Source organism: Leptonotus elevatus, chromosome 3 (genome assembly GCF_054856555.1).
Source record: "Leptonotus elevatus isolate MCC_2025b chromosome 3, RoL_Lele_1.0, whole genome shotgun sequence".
NCBI classification, from domain to species: Eukaryota; Metazoa; Chordata; class Actinopteri; order Syngnathiformes; family Syngnathidae; genus Leptonotus; species Leptonotus elevatus.
The window spans coordinates 17,587,799-17,614,177 of NC_141241.1; the positions used below are offsets into that span (position 1 = coordinate 17,587,799).

Here is a 26,379-nt window from a genome sequence, read left to right on the forward strand (position 1 = left end):
TTCATAATTTATTTCTCATTTAGTCATGTTTTTCAGTAATGGTGTAAGTATGGTGTATCATTAAATGCATATACCAAAAATTCCTTCTTAGTTTAGATTGCGTGGAATGTTGCATTTGGGGGGTGGGGGGTGCTCTCAATCTCTTAAAATAATATTTTAAAGTATTAATAAAATTTCCATCTTAGCTGATTTAACTTAATATCGTTGACATGACGTGGTATAAGTGAAGTCAATCGTATCAGATTTTAGAGCCCCAATTCTTTTGGCTAAATCACAAGTGCAGATCTTAGAGTCAGGAGACGTTTGGATTTATTGTATTGTAAGAGTCTGAGGCAAGATTATGAGGTTTTGACCTCCCATTAGTCATTCTGCAATTTGCTTGAAGCTAGAACAAGCACATGATGAAGATTTGATGCATTTTGTTGGGCTCACGTTGCGCCATTTGCACAATATAATTAACCTTTGCGTAAGCCATTTGTATGACCAGTACAGTACGTGCCGAGTTCACTGTGACTCGTGCAGCTTTTAGGATGTTTATCCATCACAATATTACTATTCCACATAGGCCACTCATGTAGGTGATGTATGTTGTATTTTTAGACTTTGACCTCACTTTTGAAGTAAGCCGACTAGTATCTGTGATCTTGGGGTGAATTAATTACAAAATCTGATTTACAATGGAAAATTGGCCCTCGTCTAGCCTCATTTGGGGACAAGAATGTGCTTGAAAACAGATTTAATTTGATTTTGTGAGTGCGCATGGGGGGTACTTACACGATACACAAGGTCATGTGGAAGTCATATGTTTGTAGCCAATCTGCATAAAGAAAACAAAACTGTTTTGACACAAAAGCCAACCATTTCAGTCTTTACACATATGTTTTCATTTATCTGCAAACAATTATTTTGGTCTTTATAAAGCAGATTTTGGTACTTGCATGTGTTGGAAAGGTGGAGATTCATTGCTCTTAATGTCATGAAAAGATCCATGCTCCAAAAGAGCCCAGTGCTGCCCTATTCATGTTTAATTTGCTTTAAGGTAAATTCAGGTCATTCAAGGTAAGAATTAGGGCGGTCACACTGAACCAGTTCTAGTATACTCTGCCTCTACGCAGTTACACTTCCCTCCCTGTCCCCCACTGGCCCGCACTCTGACTGTACTGCACTCATCCGCACTTGAGCACATTTGTGTGTGCTCATCCATTCATCCATCCATCCATTCAGTTACTGCTGCTTATCCTGGATCAGGTCGCAGGGTCAGCAGCTTCATCAGGGAAGCTTAGACTTCCCTCTCCTCAGCTACTTCATCCATTCTTCTGTTGGAATGAGACATAATCTCTCCAGCGTGTCCTGGATCGTCCCTGGGACCCTAGAACACCTTACCATCAATCCTAATCAGATGCCTGAGCAACCTCACCTGGCTCCTCTCAATGGGTAGGAGAAGCGGTTCGACTCGGAGTCCCTCCCGGACGACCGAGCATTTCACCGTAACTCTAAAGCCTGTATCTCACCGAGCGGCAAATGCTTTCGAACATAGCGAGCTTTGGGTTTTGTCAGGGTTCGTAAAAGGTTGCAGACATGTTTGAAAAAATAATAATAATCTTGTCAAATCCATTGTTTCGTTAGCAGTGGCAAGTGTTTGCAAAGCAGTTGTAAGCATTTTTAAACTGTCATATTTAATTGTCATGTTTATTCGCCAGTGCTAGAGAGACCATGTGACCATGGTTCCAATGTATGTTGATTGTCGACCTATTTGTGCGTAACATTTTCCGCTGAGTAAGATATCCGCACCCATTGTCCACTTTGACCATCATGCCAGGGGGTACAATGTACAAAGAGAAATACCACCTTAATTGTTATATACCATCTGTCTTTCACAAATGCATGTTGTCTCTAAGCATTGCTAAAAGACGCTAAATATCGTGAGTGACAGAAGCGACTCCCACAGAAGCCACCCCCTGATTTTCCTTAAGATTTGTCAGAAAATATGGCAAATCCAAAATTTGTGACTTGCAAGCATTCGCCGCTCACTGACACCCACCTTATGGGAGAACCTGGGTACCCTGAGGAAGGAACTCATTTGATTACTTGATTACTTGCATTCGCAAGCTTGTTCTTTTAGTCATTGGGATCGGTCTCCTCCCCGAACCGGAGAAGGCCCCCCATCGTTTTTCGACTGAGGACCATGGCCTCAGATTTGGAGACGCTGATTCTCATCCCAACCGCTTCACATACAGCTGGAAACTGCTCTATCGAGAGTTGAAAATCATGGTGTGATGAATACATCAGAATCGCATCATCTGCAAAAAGCAGAGATGTAATGCTGAGGTCATCAAATAGGACCCCCTCAACGGCACGGCTGCACGTATAAATTCTGATCTGGCAATGAACAAGATTTGTGACAAAGGACATCCTTGGCGGGGGCAAACCCTCATTGGAAATGAGTCTGATTTACTGCTTGCAATGTGTTGCTTGGTGTGCTGCAGGCCTTGATGACAAACAGGCCACTATAAGTCATGTGTTATCGAGCACTTGTTTTCCGAGATAATTCATCCACCTCACAGATGTAGCTTATCAAGATACTGTTTGTTTTTTTATCCTGAGTTTTGAGGGAGCGTGCAATTGACATGTTGTCTTTATATGTATTGTACAGTATCCTTAACAATATCATAAACAATGTGGGCCACAAAGCAATTCAGGTATCCTAAATTAGATCATACCCCCCCAAATGTTCTAAGTTAACCTCCAAACATACCCTTCCCTACTCAATTACAAACATCCTGCAAAATTGTAATGAAAACATGCTGTCCAAAAAGGAGCTGTTTTTCCATCCTCTGACATTTACTGTCAGTTTTTTAACAGGCAAGAACTAAAGTACCTGTATGTCTGGAGAGTATATCCATCTGCTGCTTATGCTGCTGTTGTAGCAACAAGTGATGGTTTATAACTGTGCCTGAGTCCCTAATCCCTCTTTGATTGGCTGCTCACGTACAGTATTTATTTTTGATTGTTATCTGCAAAGCGTGTCCAGTATGACTTGTGTTAATCATTTCTCAGATTCCTCTTCGGTGCTGTCAGTAATTTGTTGGCATCTGATCCGCAAAGAGAACCAATGTAGCATTTCCACTAATTTGTCCGCCCTCCTGCCCAAATAAGGATCATAGAAAAAGACGTACAGGCTGGCGGCTCGCCACATCTTTCGGTGCGCACAGGTCAATGAAGTCAGTGGAGAGGAATGTGTGTTAAACATGTCACACTGTGGAGGAAGTACAGCCCCCCTGAGCCCCCTGAGTGAGATAAAACCGGCCATCAAGAGTGTTGCTGTTTGTTTGTTTGTTGCCTTTGTCTCCGCTGTTATCAGGGACTGCTGCTGTCTCTCGTTATTTAAGGCTCGGAAATGTGTCACTGTTTTCATAAGATGAGTAAACACCTGGGTCGGACATTAAGATGGGGCCTCATCCGTGTAAGGAGAGTTTGCCATGTACTGTAGACCATTATGTACAGTATGTGTTTTAGTGTATTACAAATCTACTCAGAAGGACCAGTTTGCTCATCTTCAACATTTTAAATTGTTCGAATTTTTTGGTTTATCAGATTGTAGCTGCACTCTGGGGTGCCAAACATCCAGCCCCAGCACCCCAGTGGGTCAGACATGTCTGCTAGTGTTCCTCTCTGTTTTTTCATTCCCATGTGTGATGGATTGATCTGTCAGATGCTTGATAGGAAACAATAACAGGAACTGTAAACTTTTAATAATCTTTCTGATTGTCATGTTGGTATTAGAACGGTTATTTATAATTTATGTTGGAGAGTTTGGAGGTATTGTTCTGTCTGAAGGAAGACCACATTTCCCGTGAGGACAAGCGCATTGTCGTTTTTGAGCTCACGCCTGCGAGTGAAATCTTTGACTTTTATGCAAGTAGCTTCCCTTTTTCTTTTTTGTGTCCTCAGACAAAACTTTTCCGTTGTTTTGCAGCTATCGTGCGTCAACATTCAAATTGACTTCCGTCTTTGTAACAAATAGGGAAAGGGGGAAGTGACGTATGCCATAAAGCATTCAGCACATTTGTAGTTTTTTGTATGGCAGTGTTCCTACCATCTTCCTTAAAGTTGCTTAGTTCCAATAAAAATGATACAGACCTCCTCAGGACATGGTAAAGCTACCATTCAACTGGTTTTAAGTCCATGTTCTGTTATGAAAATATTTTATTAAGGTTGAAAAGTTCCTTAGTGCTACTTTAAACTAGTACATGAGTTACCCAAAGACTTAAACCCATTAGTGGCACTGTGATTATTTGTTGAATGTTGTCTATTTTTACCTTGATACCGTTAATTGTTCCTGTTTTCTATGTTCCTGAAGTTGTAAAATCACACAAGTAGCCGATTTTGTTAGATAACTAATTTGGAACAATGCGGCCATTACCTTCAACATTCCTTCCTACGAGCACCTCATTAATTGTAGCCTCTTTGTTTTCTTTTATTGTTTCCCTGTTCCAGGTATTCAACATGTTTTAAGCCTGTTTTGTGCTATTCTGACTGAGCACAAAGTTTTGTTCCACTCCACGAGTTACCAGAGGCTTGGAGAGGCGTGTCGCGCTTTGGAAGCCCTCATGTTTCCCCTCAAATACAGGTGAGTGAATTTAATTTTATTTTTTATTGTGTTCCTTCAGTTGCACAATCAGCACTATATAATAACATTTTAACAATTGTATTATCCTGCTGTTGAATCTTGATTTATTTCCATCTTTTTCTCCCTTTTTTTTTTTTAAGTCCTACCACGCGCGTACAATTACTTTTCTTAATTTTTGTACTCCCAATGGGTGCAAGCACCCATACCTGCCAACCCCTGCTATAATTTTAATCAGTTTTTTAGCTCATGAAAATGTACATAAATGTTTAATTTTGCCAAAGTTCCCAGTAAATGATGATAGCCCAGTCATTATGAGGATGCTATTACACAATATTTGCACATTGTGTGCTACGTGCAGTTTCTCATGAGTTTACTCATTTGGCCTTTCAACGAAACACATTTCCCTGCTGGGAAAGTGCTTTGTGATGCGCAATCATTCAGATACATTTTTTTTTGTTCCTTTTTATTGGTCTTGCTTGAAATACAATGTATATTTTTGTACGAATATATTATACCTGTAGTTATCCCTACATCCCTATCCTGCCTTCACGCCTACTGGAGGTGCTCAGCTCACCGACACCCTTTATCATCGGCGTGCACTCCATGTTTCAGAGTGAAATCCAGGATCTGGTGAGTACAGAATGAAATCTCCTAACCTGTAAATTGTTTTTAAAATGTGATGATGCAATGTTTACAGTTTCACAAGCACTTTAGTAGAGAGTTTATGGTTTAGATGTGTTTGCCTATGCCTCGTGTTGCTTCTTGCGTCTTCTCTCCAGGTGCAATAAAACCACCTAATATGTCAGTATTTCATTTGTCACCAGTTGGATGTCATCATCGCGGACCTGGATGGAGGCACTATAAAAATCCCAGAGTGCATTCACTTGTCTCTACTTCCTGAACCTCTGCTCAGCCAAACACAGGCGGCCTTGTCACTGGTAAGCATGTGCATGCCAATACATCTTCATCCATTTTTCTATGCATAACCATAACATTAGAATCAAAACAAATGGCCTATCCCTAAATGTAAAAATGCCTTTCAGCATTTAAGTTTACTTTCACTGTGTTTTGGTCTCTCAGGACTGTGCACACTTACTCACAAAACTGTTGTTAAACATGGTGGCATTACCCTTAATAAACAATGACTGGGAATTAACAGTTGATGGCTCATATACGCCAAATGTGTTTAGTCTTAGGGCTGGGCGATTATGGGGGAAAAGTAAACTACCACGATTATTTTTGATTGATGTTGAAATCACGATTGATAAATATAGAAAATTTTATTTCAAAATGTTGTAATTATTACTTGCAAAAACTCAATGACAAAAATGCCATGCCCTGCACGTGGAACACTCTATTCTTGGACATTCTATTATTTTTGGCAAGGGCAAAATGGCCTTGTGAATGTCATGTGAAATCAAGGTTCTTGCATTTTCGGTCTGCCTCATCAACACCTTTGCTGCATTGCATCTTTGAAAACATTCAAACCATGAATAAACATCTCCCTATCTTTATCGTATTTATTTTATTTTATTGATCTGTTTTTATTTTCAATTATACGACGTGTGTACAATAAGTATTTTTGTTGTGTGTTCAGCTTCATTAAACTGTTTGAAGCATGCTCAATAGGGCAGAATCGCATAACATCACACTCTTGCTGCCACGTAACATGGTGCATTCAGGTAGAGGTGTCAAAATGAATCGATAGTCTATACCTAATCAATTATAAAGTTCATAGACAACTATTTTAATAATCAAGTGATTGTTTAGAACTTAGAGCCTTAAGAGCTGTTTGACTTTTAAACATTGTCCAAATCCGCAGATTTCTGCCTCTCAACAGAAATTACTCTCTGATGTCTGTAGTCCTTCATGAAAGCTGATTGATTATCTTTTGTGTTTAGCGAAAATAAGACGTTTGCAAATATCTGCTTTTAATATGGAAAACAATGACCGAACGAACCAGTAACTGAATCAGTTTCAAAAAGGTTGGGTCAGTACAATGTGAATCCCTCTCGTGTCATATTGCGTAACTGTTGTATAGTTATCACTAAACATGACCAAATAACAATATTTGCTCAATAAACAATACTTGGGGAAGAAACTGTTTTGTAATACACTTAAATGTAAAATAAAATTGTATTTGATAAATTGATGAAATAATTGATTCTAAAAACGTCTTCATAAAGAGTATTTCATATAGTATATCAGTGTACTTTTACAACATGGGAACTTGCACACACACCCTGCCGTTTTTCTTTGATTATAAGGTTTAAAGCTCGAGAGAAGCTAAAATCAGAATCACAATTACATTTTGTCTAATTGCCCAGCCCTATTTAGTCGATCTCACAATTGAACTGGAAAGTCGTCATGCGTGAGGTCTGCCTCTTCTAGGTATTGCATCCTGATCTGGAGATTGCAGACAATGCATTCCCTCCGTCTCGCACCGCACCCTCCAACCTCAAATTGTTGGTAAGTCAGCATCACTGTCACATGCCTTCCCTTTATCCATAGTTTGATGTCTTCCTCCCCCATGAGGAGGATACTACTTCTTTCAACAAAAGGCCTCTTATCCCAAAAGGGTCAAAATAAACGGTTCAACAACAACTAACTTATCTAAACCTGCTGATTAATTTATAGTCATTGTGGTGTTGCTTCATAGCTTTTTGATGCGTTGTGTATGTGTATCTGACTGTGTGTCAGGACAAGGAGGTGAGGGCTGTCTTTCTCAGGCTGTTTGCACAACTCTTCCAGGGCTACAGGTCATGCCTGCAGCTCATTCGCATCCATTCCGAACCCGTTATTCACTTTCACAAGGTAAGATAACAAGTAACTATTCCGTGCAAAATGTTCTAAAACGTAGTTTTCCTGCTAGTCACCACTTGATTAAACATTTTGAACAAAGGCTTGCCAGGAAGAACAATTTTATTTTACTCTTCCAGGAATGATTAGTAAACAGATAGTGTGTGTTAAATGTGTGTTCCGAAAATGTGACTAATTCAGAGTGCTCTTCTTCTTTTTTTCCCCTAAAATGTGCCATATGAAACATATTACTAGGTATTTTGTTTGTTTATGTCGGAGGTGTTTCCATTGTAACTCCAGGGCAGGTCATCATCATCAAAGTACCCCACATGGATTGTGTTATAATCATGCTCAGCTCATTTCCTGAGAATCAAACAAATAATGAGCTTCAATTTAAATGCTTTTTTAGATACAGCAATTTCTTTTGCACAATAGCTTACACTTGATTATAACATTGCAGATACTGCTTGAACGATAATATGGAAAATATCCTTTAATTATTAACTGCACTAACTTGCTGGTTTGCTGTAGTGAGCAACTGCTTTAATTTTGACATTGTCCAGATTGCCTTTCTAGGCCAACGGGGCCTCATTGAGAACGACTTCCTCACCAAAGTCTTGGATGGCATGGCCTTCGCTGGTTTTGTCTCTGAGCGTGGTCCGCCTTACCGAGCTTGTGATCTCTTTGATGAGGTAAGGTCCCCTCATGCTCAAGTCAAATACGTCTTAAAACTGTACACATATATTTGACTTGAGTACAATATTGTTGTTTTGTCTTTTGTTTTTTACTGGACAAGCCATGTTCTGGAGAATTTAGCAGTTATTTTAGTTTTATTCTCTCTGTGTTTATAGTTGGTGGCCTTAGACATTGAGAAATTTAGGGATGAAGATCTCAACCCCACGAAGCTGCAGAGGCGCATCAGGGAACTCTCTGAACAGCTATACAGAAATGTGAGACTGGCACATTTGTTGTTGTATTGAATATAAAGTGTTTGCATGCTAACCAACATTTTTTCAACTCTTAACTCTTTGACTGCCATAAACGTTATAAAACGTTTAGCATAAACCTAGGGAAGGGCGCCGAGGACGTTAAAAGACGTCCCCTATGTTTTTTTTTTTTTTTTTTCAAAAACGGGTGCAGGAAAGCCTTGGGCAGCTGTGCTGAAAGAATCAGGCTGATCTGATTAGTCAAAGACTCGTTTTGGCCCCTAGAGGGCAGCGATGACTCTCTTTGCACAAGGTTGGATGGGCCGCCCACCGTGGGCGTCAGTAGAAGACGTGAGGCGGAGCTAGAGTGTTGAGGAGACAATGGCTGATCCAAGCCACAATGGCTTGACCAAGCAACCGGTTACAAGCAGCTCAGCTTGAGCATTTTTTTCAAAGACGGAAAGCATCAATCAATACTAAAAAGCGCATTGATGTCAACGATGATGATGACAACGAGCTCTACGCCAAAGTTGGAAGCTTTGGCCTGTTACTATCACGTAGTAAGCCTCACCGGCTACGCGCGGCTAGCGCGGCTAGCGCTGCTAAGGCCGGAAAACGCGCACAATAGCCGGCCGGGTACTTCTGCACAAGCGGACATTCGATCGGGCGATGGAGAGTAGTCGAAAAGCATCGACCAATGCACATTGATGATGATGATGATGGTCAACCTCGCCGGAGTTGGAAGCTATACGCGGCCGTTATTCTCTCGTCATAAAGCCTCACCGGCTAGCGCTGCTAACGCCGGAAAACGCGGAGCTGCACAAGCGGACATTCGATCGGACAATGAAGAGTACCCCGAGTCCAATGCATATTCATCGGAGGAGCGGGTACAGTCTGATCACGGAGAAGACACTGTTTCTGGACTACGATGCCACCATGAATGGAGTGGATAAAATGGATCAGAACATCTCCTACCAACCCGGTATAGCAACTGAAGGACACGGGGAAGCGAGACGTAACACCACCGTAACGTAACCGTAGCATGATCCTGATATTAGACTTGATGACACACTGCAGTATATACTTGCTATTCCCCGGAAAAAAACGGCCGGCAAGAAAGTGGCGCACGCGAAGAGGCAATCTTGTGCAAATGCTGTTGCGTCTCCTTGCACGCAGGAGAGTGTTACAAAAAGAAAAACTGTCGTTGAAACATCCACATATTTGTAAATAGCACCACAGTTGCACACATTTGTAAATAGTTTGCCAAATTGTTGTCAAATTGTTACACTGTTGAATGTAAATAAACGTATTTTGCTATCAAAAAACACTTTTTCATTCTTGGTGGTAGTGTTTTATAGAAGTAAAGCACTATTTAGGTGTTTGTGGCATCATTCATGGACAAAAAGAAGTGTCAAATTCACTAGAATGCATGAAATAATATCGTTTCACTAAAAGCTTGATTTCTCCGTATTTTGGTCCAACACAGGCGAAATTGGGTCAAACTAACCATTTTCTATTGTTGATTACTAAAGAACGGAATAAGGTAGAAACAAACTCTTTTTTTCTGATGAAAGATGAAAGTCCAATCTTTCATTTGGTAGTACGTGTGTTTCCATAGTCCAAACAGAACATTTTCTGTGGACCTTGAAAATCAGTCAAAATGCTTAAATCGGCTGGCACTGGCGGCATCCCTTTTCTGAAAACGTCTGGCAGTCAAAGAGTTAATACCTGGGCCTAATGCTTCTGCATGTAATGCGTCAGTATTAGGCATCTTGTGTATTTTACAGTGGTTCCTTGAGATACGAATGACCTATCTTATGAGGTTTTCAATATACGAGCTGTTGTTCAGGTTATTTATTTAGCTTTGATTTGCAAGCAAATATTGAGATACAAGTGTTGCGGGGCAGCAGTGAACTCAACTCACTTCACAAGTAGCAGTTTGGCAGATAGTGAAGAAGTCTTAAAAAAAAAAGAGGCTTCAAGCCGTTTATCACCACTCCCGATTAGAATTTACTGTCAAAAATAACAATAAAACAAAGAGAATTACATGGTGTGTTTTTAAAACAACCACATACTAGCTTTATTTTAGGAAAGTCTGCTTAGCTCAATGCTGGCAAACAATGGTAAATTATATAGATGGGCTAATGAATAGCATGTGTTGGCAGTGTAACGCTCTCAAAACAACGGATATTCGAATGTAAAGTCAGATAATATCTTTTTTTTTTTTCTTTTTTTTTTTCTTTTTTTTTCTTAAGAGCTCAGTATTGTTCATTCGGAAATGTCATCATCATCATTGCTCTTTTTTTTTTTTTTTTTTTTATTTTTTTTTTAAATATATATATATATATATATACACATATATACATACATATATACATATATACATACATACATACATACCTTTTTTTTTTTTTTTGTGTGTGTGGGTGAGTATGTGTGTGTGCGTGCGTGCGTGCGTGCGTGCGTGTGTTTGTTAGCTCACCAGAAAACCTATTAGAAAAAAAAATCTCATACCGTTCACCTAAATCGAACACCAGGAGACCCGAGGGGACCGAAGAAAACCAAGGAAGGTGAAATCCAGCACCGACCAGACACCCCCCACCAGAACTCCTCCCCAGCCCAAGAAACATCCAGACCCCAACAAATCCAAAAAACATAAAGTCAGGGAGGCCTCAAGAGACCAACGGAGAGACCGAGAAAAGGAAGGAAGGACAGACGAAGCCGCGTGAGATCCGAGACACCAGCCTCCACCGATTCAATAACCTGAGGAGGAAACAGATTGTGTCTGAGTTTCGGTAGATGCTGGTGTGGTGGATCTGGCATGCATGAAAATCTCCACCAAAGAGGGGAGCCGTCGACCCCCGCCGGAACAGAGCAAGCGCAACACCTCAGGGCCCCCCAGGCCGCGGCAGCGCCAAAGGACGACCCCCGGGCCCCACCAGGGCCACCGGCCGGAGAGCAAACCCAGGAGCAGGAGCGCCCCCCGCCCCAACACGGCCCGCGCCCCCGGCCCAACGCAGCAGGACGGGGCACTGCAGGCCCACCAGGCACCCCACCGGCCCCCAACCCCCGCCCCCCACCACCCCCCGCCCCCCATCCACCCCCCGCCACCCACCCCAACCCAGCCCCAGCCGCCCCCATGCCCCCAATCCCCCAGACACCCCCCACCCCCAGCACCCCCCCACCCCGCAACCCCCACCACCGCCCCCCCCCAACAAAGCCGCCCCCCCCCCCCGACCCCACCCCGACCAACCGGCAGCCCCCCAACCCCCGACCCCCAGCCCCCGGGGACCACCCGCACCCAGGCACCGGCGCCGAAGAGGGGCCGGACAGCGGAGCGGAGAGGGCAGCCGCGCCCACCCCACCCCCCGCCGTGTGGAAGGACGGAACACCGGGGGCAGAAGGGGGAGATGGGGGCACCGGAGGGCGGCCGACACCCCCGAACCCCAGGCCCAGCGGGGGAAGGCCCCGGTCGTCACCCCAGCGTTCTTTGTGAAAATTAACCCCTGTTACTGAGTCCGCCAGATAATATCTGACGAGACCATCTCCGTGTATATCCGTATGTCTGTATTATACTGCCACCTAGTGGCCAAGGTGAACACATCAGAAGGAGCAGCACAATGCCCCAAACCATAATTGTGGCAAAAGCTGTTTAAACTGCTTAATTCTTTACATTTTGTTTTATTATGTCATTACTGTATGTTTGTATAAAGTGCAATATTATATAGTACTATTTTCTTTTTTGAAACACATATCATTTTAGGAAAGATGCTTTGAGATACGAGTGTTTCAAGTTAAAACTAATTGTTGAAACTTATATCTCAAGGCATCACTATCTGATTTTAATACACTGGTCAGACACTCTTAATAATCGGATATATCGTGTGTGTGCGTGTGTGTGTGTATTTTCGCTAGGAGACTCCGAACTCCCACATGGCATTCCAGAAAGTGCCTAGACCATCCGAGGGTTCACACCTTCGCGTGCACCAGGTACCCTTCCCCCCGTTGTGTGACGATCAAGTGGAGAAGCTGCTGCAGGAGGGTGTGGCCAAACACACCAATGCCCCTCCATTAGCACGGCCAGAAAAGAAATGTGTTGTACCTGCTGGTTCTCCTGTCGGTATGAACACCTATGACTATCATGATATCAGAACCCATCCTTAATATTAAGATTTGGAGTGATTTATTTTCTCTGTTTTACAGTGTCCATTGTAGGAAAGATTGCCTCTGTGTTTAACAGTGCTCGCAGGCTTGAGGTCGTGAGGAGCTGCATAGCCTTCATCTTTGAAAACAAGACCCTCGAGACTGAAAAGGTTCAGTGTACAATCATTCCATTTTATTTATTTATTTTTATTCAAGATTGATTATGTATTTGTGTATTTGGCTCCCAGATTAGAATTTCTCACACTTTTTACAACTAGTAGCAGCTCCAAAAATACTTGGCTCTCCAAGTATCATCGTCATGACCAATATTAAAATACTAGCGCAGAAGTGTTTTTATATAATATATATAGAAAAACAGCAGTTTTTTAAAGATTATAAAGGTGCATACTAAGACTAGAGGAAGCCCATGTACCATACTGCACTTCAAGAATCACAGTCATAAATTTAATGTATTTATTCAGTCAGGTAGTGTTTTGTTGCCTACTTCCTTGAGAAACGGATTATTTCACTATTAAGGTCAATTAGTCCATCCTGTGTGTTGTTATCCTAAGGTTTTAACAGACGTGGAGGTTGTCTCATATTTTCCTTCACGTGGGCCACTGTGCACAAACCGGGATATTGGAGGCAACAATACAACACTTTTTTTGTTTTGACGTTGGCCAACAGCCTGTTTCCTTTGTGTCCTACTGACTTCATATATTTGTTCTATAATTAAAGCATGCGTCTTACTGCTTATGTAAGAATGCTTACCATTTATCCTGTGAACCGTCCACGAACCTATAAAACCTGCTTTGACATATGGTCAGAATAAACACAGGGCTGTACTCAAGGAAATGTACATACTGACTTTATAGTAAAGTAGTAATGTTTCATATCGCTCATTCAAATAAAATTACAAAAAGTCACATTTTCCATACTATTCAGAAAATGAACTACATTCCATTAGACTGCTAACCACAATGACACAGTGACTTTTGGAAGATTTTAATAATCAGTCAATAGATTAAAATTAAAATTTTCACTGTTATTTCTTGTTATTCCCGATATATCTCATCAAATGTATTCCATCTACATCAGTTACAGTCTGACTGAGTTCTTCCCCAACCCTGCCTCTGTCCATCATCGCCCACTTAACAGACTCTTCCTGCTGCTCTGCGGGCACTCAAAGGCAAAGCAGCTCGCCAGTGTCTGACTGAGGAGCTAAGTCTTCATGTCCAGCAAAATCGTGCCATACTGGACCACCAACAGTTTGACTACATCATTCGGATGATGAATTGTGCCCTGCAGGTAATTCACAGAAATCCAAAACCATGAAAAAAATGTTTTGTTGGATTGCCAGCAAATGCCTTAATCTTTTTCTTCTTCTGAAATTGTGATCACTTTGCTTTTTTCAGCATTGTCAAATTAAGTGATAATTATTATCTTCGACTTTCTAACCCACATTTCTTTTCCGACCTCTTACATAAAATCATTTTGAGGTAAAAATAACCACAATTTATGGTAGCGGATCCGTCCAGAACGGAAATCAAAACAGGAAAATTGTTACAATGTCCTCAGCTTTTAAGCAAAAGCAGTGTCCGATAAGCCCAATTGTACATAAGACCTACTGTCCACGGTTACCCTTCCTCCTGCTTTTTGCTTTCCTGTATTCTTCAGTTGTTTACAACATGTTGTAAAAATGAGTCCAGTAATGTTGCTCATTGTTTATCAGACAGCCTGTATGTCTCTTCCTGGTTTCGCCATAGTTGAAACAAGTGTCAAAATCAGTAAGCCGTGTGTTTTGTGCTGTCCTGGAAGAGCCTGAGGCCTCACTCAACTATAGCAGCCAGGGCTTTATTGTTAATACTTCATTTTTACTGCCTTGAATCGGCTCTCTCTTTGGATTTAAATCATTGTAAGCAGTTCCCAGTGTACAGATTTCAGTGAGTGATTTGGGATTCCAGTCATTTTTTAATACAAAGCCAATTAATCTTAGCAGCTGCGCAGGGCATAAATTCAATGTTAAAGTTGTCGCCCTGTGACAAAACTATTGATTGGCAGTAGCAGTCTCACTTGCTGAACTCACTAAACTAAACTGGGCTTAATTTACAGACACACTTACAGTCTCTACTATCATATAGTTACAAAGTGTACAAAAGTAAAGACCTTTAGACAGTCACACTCCCGGTGTGCTGCTAAAGCTAGTGACACACATTCTGATTTTAATGTCTTTTTTTTTCTTTCATTGGAACCAGACATCTGTTCTGAGCTTGTTTTTTATGGATTTCTTTGAGATGAGCTGAGGAAGAAACATAAATAGCAAATTGGCGGTCAAGTTATTATTACTTCACACCCTTTCTTGCAACACCCTGCCATTAAACAGACTCACAGTGATATTTTATTGTATGTGTGTGTGCATGTGTGTGCCGGAGTGAATGACGGATCAGAGTGACCTATCCTGTAAAAAATGTTGCTTGCTATTGTGGAACGATGGCATGATGCCTCATTAGTATTTCTGGCGCCCACATGTACGTGACACGTTGATTCATAATGACATCATCATTAGGAAGCCAATCATGACATTTATCATTGAAATGCTCCCCTCAGGGTGTATAACAGTTTCGTTTTTGTGGTCGTGATCAGTGTTCAAAGAGTTTTTGGGATCAAATGGTGGAGTGTGACACAAAACTGTATCATAAGTCAAATGTCAGTTTGATATGAGTTACATGTAAGGCTGCACCTTGAAAGTTTTAAAATCATGTATTTTTGTGATTAGCCCATCAAATTCAATGAATCGAGAAATTGATTTTTAAAAATGATTTTGCATTATTAAACACAATATGTGCATGTGTGGTGCAGTTATACATTCCACTATAGTATCAATGATAGGGCTGTGCAATTAATCAAAATTCAGTTACAGTTTCAATTATTACACTCCACAATTACAAAGTCAGCATAATCGTTCTATATAAATATTAATTTTGAATTGTTTGAATTCATACATTAGCACCTTTTTTAAAATGTTATAATAACTAATTTAATACATTTTGCTTCATCCAAAAGGCACTTGCATAATAATAGTGTTTTAAATAATTATTTGTCTTCATATTTTTTACGTTTAAACATTTTCTTGTTTTGTACCAAAAAATAATTGATCGTCTTAATCGTGATTTCAATTATTACCAAAATAACCGTGACTGATTAATATTTTCTTTATAATCAAGCAGCACTAATCTATGACTTTGAGTGTGTATGACTGTAAAAAGGGGTCCTGGCTGGGTGAATAAGAGTGTAAAATTGTCTGACAGGTTAGCCAATCTGTGCTGTGAGTGACACGGACACCTCCAGGTTAAGTGTGAAATCATCCCAAACTTGACTTGCTCTCTCTTTTACAAACTTTTTTCACTCAGCTGTGCGTAAAAATGAATTCAATAAACTTCAAGGCAGAGATTTTATGTCAACTTTTCTTTGTAATTGATTAATTTAATTAATCGTGGCAGCCCTACATATTTTACAAGAAGCCAATTTTCAAAGCCTGCAATGCATGGAAAAAAATTGGGATTCTCAGGAATGTGATGTTGTCGCCAGTAAGATTTTACAATATTTTTTCCTGTTTAAACAAAGGTTATTATCCTTATCTGTGTTTCTGCCATGAATCACAAAGTAACAAGTCCCACTGACGCATTTGAGCTAATTGCCCATCTCGTTGTGTGCACACACACCGGTCAGTGCTCCTGCTCCCCGCCGTACACAAGCCATGTGGGGGAATGAGGCCTGCTGTGGATGTATCCTGGCATCCCAACCATTTCCTGTCAGATAGGATTATTAGTCCTCTGTGCTCTGCTCTCTCATAGCCCAGGGCCTCATCTTAGTTAAAACACACACTGAATAGAAGTTTACTAGGAGAGGGGATTATGGTGGACGGTGCACGTGGCCACGGTGCCGCCGAAGCCATATGTCCCACACGATGGCGAGTTTGATGTTGCTTAGGTGAGAAGTGGGCAAGACGAGCACATGTTCCACTATAACAGTTTCAGCAGTTTCAGTGTATGACTTAAATACTTTTGACATTATTTAGCACATAAATGAGTTTCTTGCTGTGAGAACATGACCTCTGTCTGCCTCCTTAACCTTGATGGACTGCTTGACGTAGTAATGGTCACTGGGAATTGGAACTGGGCATTCGCTGTCCAGCGTGGCCAAGTAAACATCTGCTGAAATCAGGTTTCAGAACTCTCGGTACAACACAGAGGTCAACTATGCGGCCTTCTCTTCCTTTTGCTTTTGCAAATCACTAAAATATGTTTATGCACTATGTGTGCGTAAAAGTGCCATTTTATGTGCACATTCCAGACACTTCACTTCATTTCAGCAGATTTCCTGGATAGCGTCTTAGGAAGTTTCCCTTTGTTCACTTCCTGCATCATTTCTGTCATATGCTGCTCACTGCATCGTGTACGTGTGTCTCAGGCCGAATAACCACGTTAGTCATCGTAGCCGTTAAGCATTCCTGCAGCTTCAAGGGGGAGTAAAAGACTGGTGAGAAATTCAGTAAATAATGGGAGGAAAAGAAGACGGAGGGATGTCGTAGCAGCCAGAAATGTGAGGCTGCGCATTCAAACAAGTTCTTGTCAGTAAATTCTTCCCCGAATAAACTAACATGTACTATCCACCCTGCATGCAGTGGATTTGGAATGGCATTGCCTTCAATGCCTAAGGAAAATCAGTTTTCATCCGTTTATTCTCAGGCCCTTTGTAGATAATGTGGTGCTTATCTCTATGTGAGTTTATCTAGAAAGCTTTTGTGCCGTTGCTATTCATCCAGTCTGCTTAGAGGAGATTATAGGCGATAACATAGTTGGCTACATTTACTTGACATTTTCCTCTTTAGAATCCTACAGATGTTTAGGCTGGCTTTGCATTTATACTGCCAGCAAAAAAAGGGGAGAATTTTTTATTTTATTTTAAAATTTATGATTTCCAAATGTTGTGATGTTTGGGGTTATGAGTCAACCTTTATATTTTATGTGCATCTGCATTATAAATCCAGAAAATAGTTTTTCATCATTGTGACAGCAGCGCTACACAAAAGACTGCGGACATTACCACCTCCTACAGGACATAATTTTCTGGCCCCGAGCTTCCCCCTGATCTTGTGATGATTTCATCACCTGAAGATTTCTGTTGCAAAGAAAATATTATATGCACCGCTGAATTTCATTGTTTTTGGTTTGGTAGACATTCAATTGTGCACCTGTGCATTTACGATCGGGAACTCCAATGACCTGCAGCATTGTTTGCTATGCCAGTAAACAATGCTCTGGTGCCGCTCCAAGGTGGAACATTTTAGCGCAGCCCAAATGGCAGAAAAGACAAACACAAGTGACAGGCAAAATAAAACAAACTGTGTTGCTCAGTCCACGCAGGGGGCAGGCAGGCTTTCATGTGTAGCTGTGGCACTTGTGTTTTGCATTTTCGCTCCTCTGTACATTCTTGTTTCTATTTTTCAGTCTTCTTCTCTTGCGCAATAATGGCAGCAGGGGCCCCGTTGCAGACCACTATCAGAGAATGCTGCATTCTTCACCCTATGCTGTGAACTCTTGATTTCTCAATGTGTGACTATGTATACAACATTCTTTTCATGACTTTGAAGTCAGGCAGAGTACGAAATAAATGCTCATGCTTTTTTTTTTATATTTGAAACGAGTCCAATTGAGAGTTATGAGTTACGGTATCAGGTCAAAATCAGTGCCGCTGTTTGTGCATGGTATTACTTATGTTTCCTCTGGCTATATTCTCCTTAAGTTCAGTAGCTTATCCTGACATAGCTTCGCACTAATAAGTACCAATTTCCTGTGAATTAAGTACTTTTGGAGTCCTTAAAAGGAGTTCTCATCAGGTTTTTTTAGAGCTCCCAAGACTGCTGCTTGATAACTTGATGTACTCTCCATCCTAATGGTGTTCTCTTGAAACACCGATAAACCCCACCTCTTTGACCTGACCTAAGCTAAAATACAGTTTAGACGTGCCTGCCACCGTGATTACTAGTTAGCTGCTATTTTTGTGACAGAAACGCTGCATTTTGTCCAGGTTAAACTAAACATACATAGAGTTCAGCCTAAAAATGATTTATTGCGTGTGACTTTTCCAAAAAAATTAAATAAACAAAATTGCAAATATTTTAATATTTCTAGCATTTTTTTCCATTTCCTTGTTAATTTCTAGATAAATCGAAATTCTAATCTAATCTAACCATTAGACAACTATTAAAGCGTTGCCCGTGGTAAATTATAAATATGTCCAATTGTGCGATAGCAGTGTTTATGCAATTTAGTGCATGATGGAACTATAAAATTGATTGTTGTTATGTATTATGTGTCATATTTGCGTATTGAATCCAAACTCACAGGCATGGATATAGATAATCATATATATTTTTTAAAGCTATGTTAGTATACATAATATTGAATAGTACTGAATGTGTAATATGGATTAGGAGCCAAAAGTTAGACCTATAAATTCTAATTATCGTCCTGTGTGTTGACAGTTTGTTTAAATAATTTTCCATACCATCTCTTATTATTATTATTTTTTAATTAATTAATCTATTCATTTTTTTAAATATGCCAGGGGCCAATGAAGAAGATCGTAAAACCCACCAAGTTTCCAAGACAGATGGACAAGCGGGTGCACAGAACGAGATTACAAAAGAAAAATTGCTCTCAGGATAACATTTTTATTTGTCTGGGAGGAAATATTTCCAACCATTCTTTGATTTAAAAGCAGGAAAGAAAAAGGATTGATTCTGTGTCTCAACATGGCCAAATGGCTTTGGAAAAAATAAAGATTTTATGCAACATGTTGAATGTTTGCGATAAGACTGCAAATAAATTCAAGACTGGTGTGCTTAAACAAGTGTGTCAGGGCAAGGATTATATAAGGCTATTGAAAGCATATGTCTATGTCTACTATGGAAAATGGTGAAGTGAGTGGTTTTGGCAGATTTGTATTTATTTATTTTCTTTGGTTGTGCTGACATTTAACAGGACACGAACGTCTTTATGTAACTGGTGTTTGAATAGTTGACCCCTTAGTGTTCATCACGTCGATCATTCCCATGTGTCACATGCATGCTTGATGTCCACTTAGATAGACCGTTTAAGATATAGCTGAAGAACACGTACCAGCGATAACGCGATGTCTCACTTTTCCATTACCAAAACATGCATATGTTTTTTTTCCAGCTGCCCTGCTGTGTGTTGGGAGCTGGAACAGAAATGCGTAACCTGTGACCTGCTGCGTCTTGCCCCGCTCTCACTTGTCCCCTGTTGTTTGACCCACAGGACTGTTCCAGCTCTGAGGAGTACATCGTGGCTGCTGCGCTGCTGCCACTGTCAACAGCCTTTTACAGAGTAAGTAGGTTCATTAAACACAGATGTGGCTTCTGTTTCGCTTATTTCACAGATGATGCATACAGAGTGCTAGGGGTGCCATGCCTGTTGCTAAAAGCGCTTTCTGCCTTTTACATGCAATAGTGTTTGAGCCTTTAAGAGACCCAACAATATTCCATTGTTACTAGTAAGTAGTGCCTTGACTTACGAGTCCAATTTGTTCCATGACCACTCTCATAACTTAAAACATTTGAATCTCAAATCGTATTTTCTCTTTGCAGTGAATGGAAATGTCATTAATTGGTTCCAACCCCCTATATAACACCAACAAAAAGTTTTGTAATGTGCTTTTAGTAAGATAAATAGCACTTCACAGACTTGTACTTGCATCATGATTAATTTGAGGTTTAGCCACCAGGAGCCTGTACTGTATAATACAGATAGAAGTCTACATGAAATAGACAGTCACAACTGCTCAGTAAGCTCCAGTAATAATCATTTTATGTAGTGGTTATGCATGTGTTCATATGAGTTGCTTAGGGCAGTGTTTCCCAACTAGGAGTACGCAAGCACATTGCAGGGAGTACATTGAAACATTAATCATTTATTTTCAAGATGGTAAGTCCATTTTTTTAGTCATTTCACAAGCCTGTCAATAAAATCATATGTGTGCGCTACAACTTTTTTCCTCCGGGTAGACAATAACCTGGGGCACAGCTGCAAAATCTCAACTGCCGCATGTCAGATCAAGTAAAAACCAGGTTTGTCTGTGTTAATAATAAATGTTCTAAGAGTTGTACATAACAAAGGCAGTTTTTAGATTTATTTGGATTTCATCATATATATATATAATATAATTAAATTTTTTATTTTTACAAATTTTAATTATAATTTTTTTTCAAGGCAACCATTTTTTTTTTGTTTAATTTGTTGTAAAATGGTTGAACCAAGCACATGGCCTCTTTTTTTAAGAAGTGTTCACTATCTGCAGAAGTGCTTCTTATTGTGTACGTACGTGTAAGTACGTTGCTTCTATCTAGTGCTCGTATTGCAAATTTGTGCAATTTTTTTACAATTTATGCTCTTTACCTTATTCATCTAGACTGGAACCTGAGTTGCACTTAATGTTACGTTTGTAAAACTTAAAGAACAAAATCCAAAGTGAATCATTTTTGTCACAGTTTCAAACGTGTGTGTGTGTGTGTGTGGTTTCATAAGGATTTCTGCTAGCTGCAGTGCAATAATACTAATAATTTCTTACCGAGGCCTGAAAGCCAATAAAACAGACTCTAACAGCAATGTTTGTGTTTTTGCAGCTAGTTTTCTCCTCACGTAGTGGGTAAAAAGTAACATGCGGTCAGGCAAGAATTTGCCAAGTCTAGATTCTGGAATTACTGGTGCACTGGTGCAAAAGTCAACACAGTAGAACCATGACATAAACAGAGATCAGTAATGGGGCATCTTGGTCGTCACCACTCCTCAGAGCTGTTCAACTTACACAGCATATTTCTTTAAAAGTTCATGGTCATGTCACTCAACTTCCAAGACTGTCACTGTCATAACAGGCTATGGTGTCGTTTCCCAACCTCTGTTGCTTTCTGGTCCTTATACACCTCCCTTTTTAAATAAGTTGTCCCTCTCTTTGCAACAGTGCTTTATTTCTGAAACCACTCTGGTTGTGTGAAATCATAGATAAATGTTGATGTATAAATTGTAATTTCCCTTTACTGTATTTTGGGTTCAGGAGTCAAAGTTCACCCTATTTTAATGTTGTCAGTGCTACTATCCACAAGCTCCTATGTAGATTCTTCAGGCCAAGAAACATGGGAACTTTGCTCACACTAAAGCCGCCATTTACCACAATCGTCACTACTAGTAAGTTTGTTTTTTCCATATGTTGACGTTTAGCAGCTGATGTTTTTGACCCACATTCCTTAAATACCTCTGCTGTTCCATGTCCCCTGACTCTTCTGATATACTGCATGTTGTTGATGCTTGTTAATATTTGCGGTGGGAAGAATGACAAACGGATGTCCAAAATATGCCTCTGTATTTTGCATGCATGATACCAGTTGGTAAAGTTCATCTACTGTAGGTTTTACACAGCCACAGTGGCCCTTTGTTAGATGCAATGATTGAGTTTTGTTGAGTTGCACAGTTCACTTGGCTGGCCTTTATTATCTAAAAATGAGTGTTTATCAGGAGATGTATAAGCATCACTGACATCTGAGTATGTCTTTCTTTTGCATAATATTCCATCCATTTGAATGTGACACACTAGATGTCTTTGTTGTACTTGATACAATGTATTTTATCCTGCTGGATAAAAGTCATTTGATGACCTACACTGCAGGAACACTGCTGTCTTCATGAGGAAAATGACGCACTGGTTGACCCTTGCGTGACTCCAAAAATTCTGGTTTACTTAATTTATGTTTACCTCCTTTTAGAACATTTACATTACTTGTACATTGTGTTATTATACAGCTATGTTCTATTGGTGGGTTTGTTTATGATTCTGGCTTTTAACATCATCTTACTATGAGTAAATAAATGTTTTACACTAGAGGAGATTGATTATGTGCAAGGCAGTTATGGAAGAAATAATTACCCCTTTTTTTTTCTCCTGCAATTCAGGAATGTTCTGAATTCTGCCTCCAGGCTGGTGACGTATTGGGTTTGACCCAGCGTTTTCAGTGACAACATGAACTATTACTCAGTATATGCGAGACATACTTGACATGTGTTGTCCAGTCGGTACTTGAAGGCTACTTACTGCCTGTTCTGCCCTAAACCTCAGGATCGTACCCCCCATGTTAAAAACAAGATCCAAGATCCTGACAGCCACTTCACCTTTTACCTCCACACACGTTCTCCCTTCTACCTCCCTTTGTATTTTTTGGGCTTGTTTTTACCCCTCTCTCAAACTTACATTCCACCCTCCATGAATCAAGTCCCTCAGCCAGTTGTGTCTGATAGTAGTATACTCCCCCTTTTCCCTTTAACTTGATTTCCTTTCCTCCTCCCTCTCTATTATTCTCCCCTTCCCTATCCCGCGCCTTGCCATCTGTCTTGTGAGTGTCTTGCTGTATTAAAGTGATGACCTAGGTCGAAATGACCTCCACATGTCTGAAGAGTCAGAAAAACACATGCAGGCTGAGTATAGACAGCAAAGGTACGTCACAAACACGCCCCACCCATAGCACATAGCTTGTAGCACAGAGAGGTGTTACAGAGGTTCTGATAGACCATCCTCTTTTTCATATTTACACGCTTGTTTGTAAAACTTTTTTTTTTTTATCCTTATCGCTGAGATTTATCTTGTCTGTGAAGAGTTTCCACTAGGATGTGTTCTTCTTCCGCATGCGCTGGCAGCTTTTGGTCACAGTGAAGTCTTTCCTCTAATTATTTTTGACCGCAGAAGTTGAGCTCTCTTTTTCTGAAATAACTTGGTAATGACTTATTGTGTTAGTTACGCTGATAGACGGGACATTTTTGTTGCTTTCAATGTTGAATAATAGAGAACAAGGCATATTTTGTAGTGTATTGATAAGTGATATGAATAACGTGAACGAACAGTGAAAAAGCTCCAAGAAGAGCTCAACGTTTTGAACTCCTGACAGAAGTGACAAGCCACCATTTTAACTATTGTACTCTTGTCTCTTGACTTTGCTCTCCTGTGTGTAAGGGACAGATGTGTGTTGGGGGGTTGAGGTTGACCCAGTAATTTGCCAGCTCCCAACGTAGTATTAGAGATGACAGTCAAAGATAGGTATGTGGTTTAACAACTGAGATTCACTGTCCCTTTCTGCAAAAAGCAATTGCTGCTCTCACGCTAACTTCGGGTCACCATCTTATTGTGCCAATGGAGCAACTCGCATCTGCGGTGTGAACGTGTACTTCGGACAAGCCAGTGTGCCGTTTCTGCGAGTTCTGAGAGAGAGGCTCAGGGGAATACTCCCTGCTTCACCTCTGATGTGACAATTTACCGGGAAATGCAGTGGGAAAGTGGCTTGAGCTAAATTGCCACTTTGGGTCACGTAAACTGGACCCCCCATCAAGATATTTTGTTGCGAAAAAGAATACTGTATATTTATACCTAGTGTAAATCAGAGGTGATAAAATTCATGAAAGTCCTCACCTTTGTGTACATCATTCCCAAATAAATTTCCTTTGTTGTGTAATGAAACAGAAGAGAAGCGTCTGGTATTTCAATAACATGTCACTTTTGTTTTGTTTTTCTCTAAAGAGACTTGATTTATTCGTTTGTGGTTATCTGCAAGATTTTGGCCATAGTTTTCTTCCTATCTTAATTACAATTTTATTATCAATGATTCCAATGAACTTGCGTCCAGGATAGGCCACGTGAGGAACAGCATGCTAGGCTGTCCATGTCTTTCTTGGCTTTCGGCCCATCAAAGAGGGTTTAAAGCTGTCTTGGTTTTGCTGGTTTTAATAATAGCAACCGCCTACACTTCTCATACTTGAGGATAAACAACAAAGTGACAATATAAAAAAAAACAATTCTTAGTAATAGCGGGGGGAAAGGAATCAAATGTTGGTGTAAAAAAACTGCACTGGGTTTTACAATAAGATCGGCCCATCATAGAGGGTTTAAAGCTGTCTTGGTTTTGCTGGTTTTAATAATAGCAACCGCCTACACTTCTCATACTTGAGGATAAACAACAAAGTGACAATATAAAAAAAAAACCCAATACTTAGTAATAGCGGGGGGAAAGGAATCAAAAGTTGGTGTAAAAAAAAAAACTGCACTGGGTCTTACAATAAGATCTTCACACTTGACTGTTGTTTTGACTCATGTTGGGATTATTTTATTTAGCCATAATTTACATTGTAGTGTTCCAAGTGGTAACCAGATTTAATGCCTGAAGGAAAGCATTGCACATTCCCTTACTGGATTGCTTTTACAGGTAACAAGTGCTTGTAAACACACACACACACACACACACACACACACACACACACACACACACACACACACACACACACACACACACACACACACACACACACACACACACACACGAAAAATAAAGAAAACTGTACTGTTTTTTTTTTTTTAAATACCCATAGCAACAACAAAAATAAATTGCCATTTTTTGCATTAAGTGACCTTACACCTATACAGATAACAATTTGGCCTGTTTTGAGTGAAGTGGAAAAACAAGAGCAGCCGTCAATGTCATCATCACATTGGAAATAAATTAGATATGAGGATGCCCCTCATCATCCAGTGTCCGTCCATTCATTTTTCTACCAGTTATGCTGCCTATCCCAGATGATTTTGTGTAAGGCAGGGACAGAACACATGGACAACTTAAGTCTTTTTTTATTATTATTTATTTACATTTAATAGTTGGTCTTATGGCTGTAAATTTTGATGCAATCAAAAACAATTGATTTTTTACACAACACAATACACATTTTAAATTGGAAGTTGTGTGAGAATAAAAAATCATTCAATGGTTATGAAATAGGTGTGAGCCTACTGAATGTCTTTATAGTGGCTGTTTTTTTTGGCTTTCTGTTTCACTATACACACACACAGTACAGGCCAAAAGTTTGGACATACCTTTTCATTCAATACATTGCTTTATTTTATATCATGACTATGTACATTGTAGATTCTCATTGAAGGCATCAAAACTATGACGACAACTAATGAGTGTAGTTATGTACTTAACAAAAAAAAGTGAAAATAATAAAATAAATACATAATAAAAAGCCACATACATAGTTTTGATGCCTTCAGTGAGAATCTACAAAAGTAACTAGTCACGAGAATAAAGCAAATGCATTGAAAAAGAAAGCTCCTCTAAGCATGATTTTTGTTTACTGTCAGAATACAATTAAACAAAACTTAAAGATCTAACACCACAATGACAGTAATACTAGAATTGACCAGCAGAATACAGTATTTATATTTCTTACAATAGTCACACTCACCTCATTTGCATTACCGTTTAAATGTATTACTCTCTTTCAGAAACTGGTTGCTGGGGTGAACCAGTTTGCCTATACCTGCATCCAGGACCACCCCATCTGGACTAACCAGCAATTTTGGGAGGCCACTTTCTACAGCGAGGTCCAGAGCCAAATCCGAGCCTTATATCTCAACACCCCAGAGGAGAAGTGGAGCATCATTGCTAGGCTGAAGGTAAAACGATACTGTTGCATGAATTTGGATGTATCTGGAGTCTCATTTAGCTGGTCTCTTATAATCCATCAGAGATCATTTAGAATATGATGACGCTATTTTAGTAAGCTGTAACTTTGGTCAAAGATTTTTGGTAGTTGTCATTTCATTTAACACTTCTTTTTTTTTTAACTACATTAATTGTTTTCCATGAAAAGTAGCACTTAAAATGTATACTCATGAAGTCTTAAAGGCTTTTTGTCCGGTTGGGGATTGGCTTGAGCACAGACTTTATGTGGATGGCTGGCACCGGTGATGTTTTCGTACCGCTGG

The 26,379-nt window shown here is 40.1% G+C and overlaps 1 protein-coding gene across 1 annotated transcript in view; it reads left to right on the forward strand.

Moving 5' to 3' along the window:
• The window catches only part of sbf2 (SET binding factor 2), an 85,584-nt gene that overhangs the window by 32,893 nt on the left and 26,312 nt on the right, over positions 1–26,379 (forward strand). The window contains exons 7-18 of the mRNA XM_086071014.1: positions 4,498–4,630; positions 5,152–5,260; positions 5,455–5,568; positions 7,022–7,099; positions 7,331–7,444; positions 7,993–8,121; positions 8,281–8,379; positions 12,271–12,475; positions 12,559–12,668; positions 13,657–13,806; positions 19,842–19,910; positions 25,897–26,067. Of these exons, the coding sequence (XP_085927140.1) occupies positions 4,498–4,630; positions 5,152–5,260; positions 5,455–5,568; positions 7,022–7,099; positions 7,331–7,444; positions 7,993–8,121; positions 8,281–8,379; positions 12,271–12,475; positions 12,559–12,668; positions 13,657–13,806; positions 19,842–19,910; positions 25,897–26,067 (1,481 nt within the window). The remainder of the gene's footprint in view (positions 1–4,497; positions 4,631–5,151; positions 5,261–5,454; positions 5,569–7,021; positions 7,100–7,330; positions 7,445–7,992; positions 8,122–8,280; positions 8,380–12,270; positions 12,476–12,558; positions 12,669–13,656; positions 13,807–19,841; positions 19,911–25,896; positions 26,068–26,379) is intronic.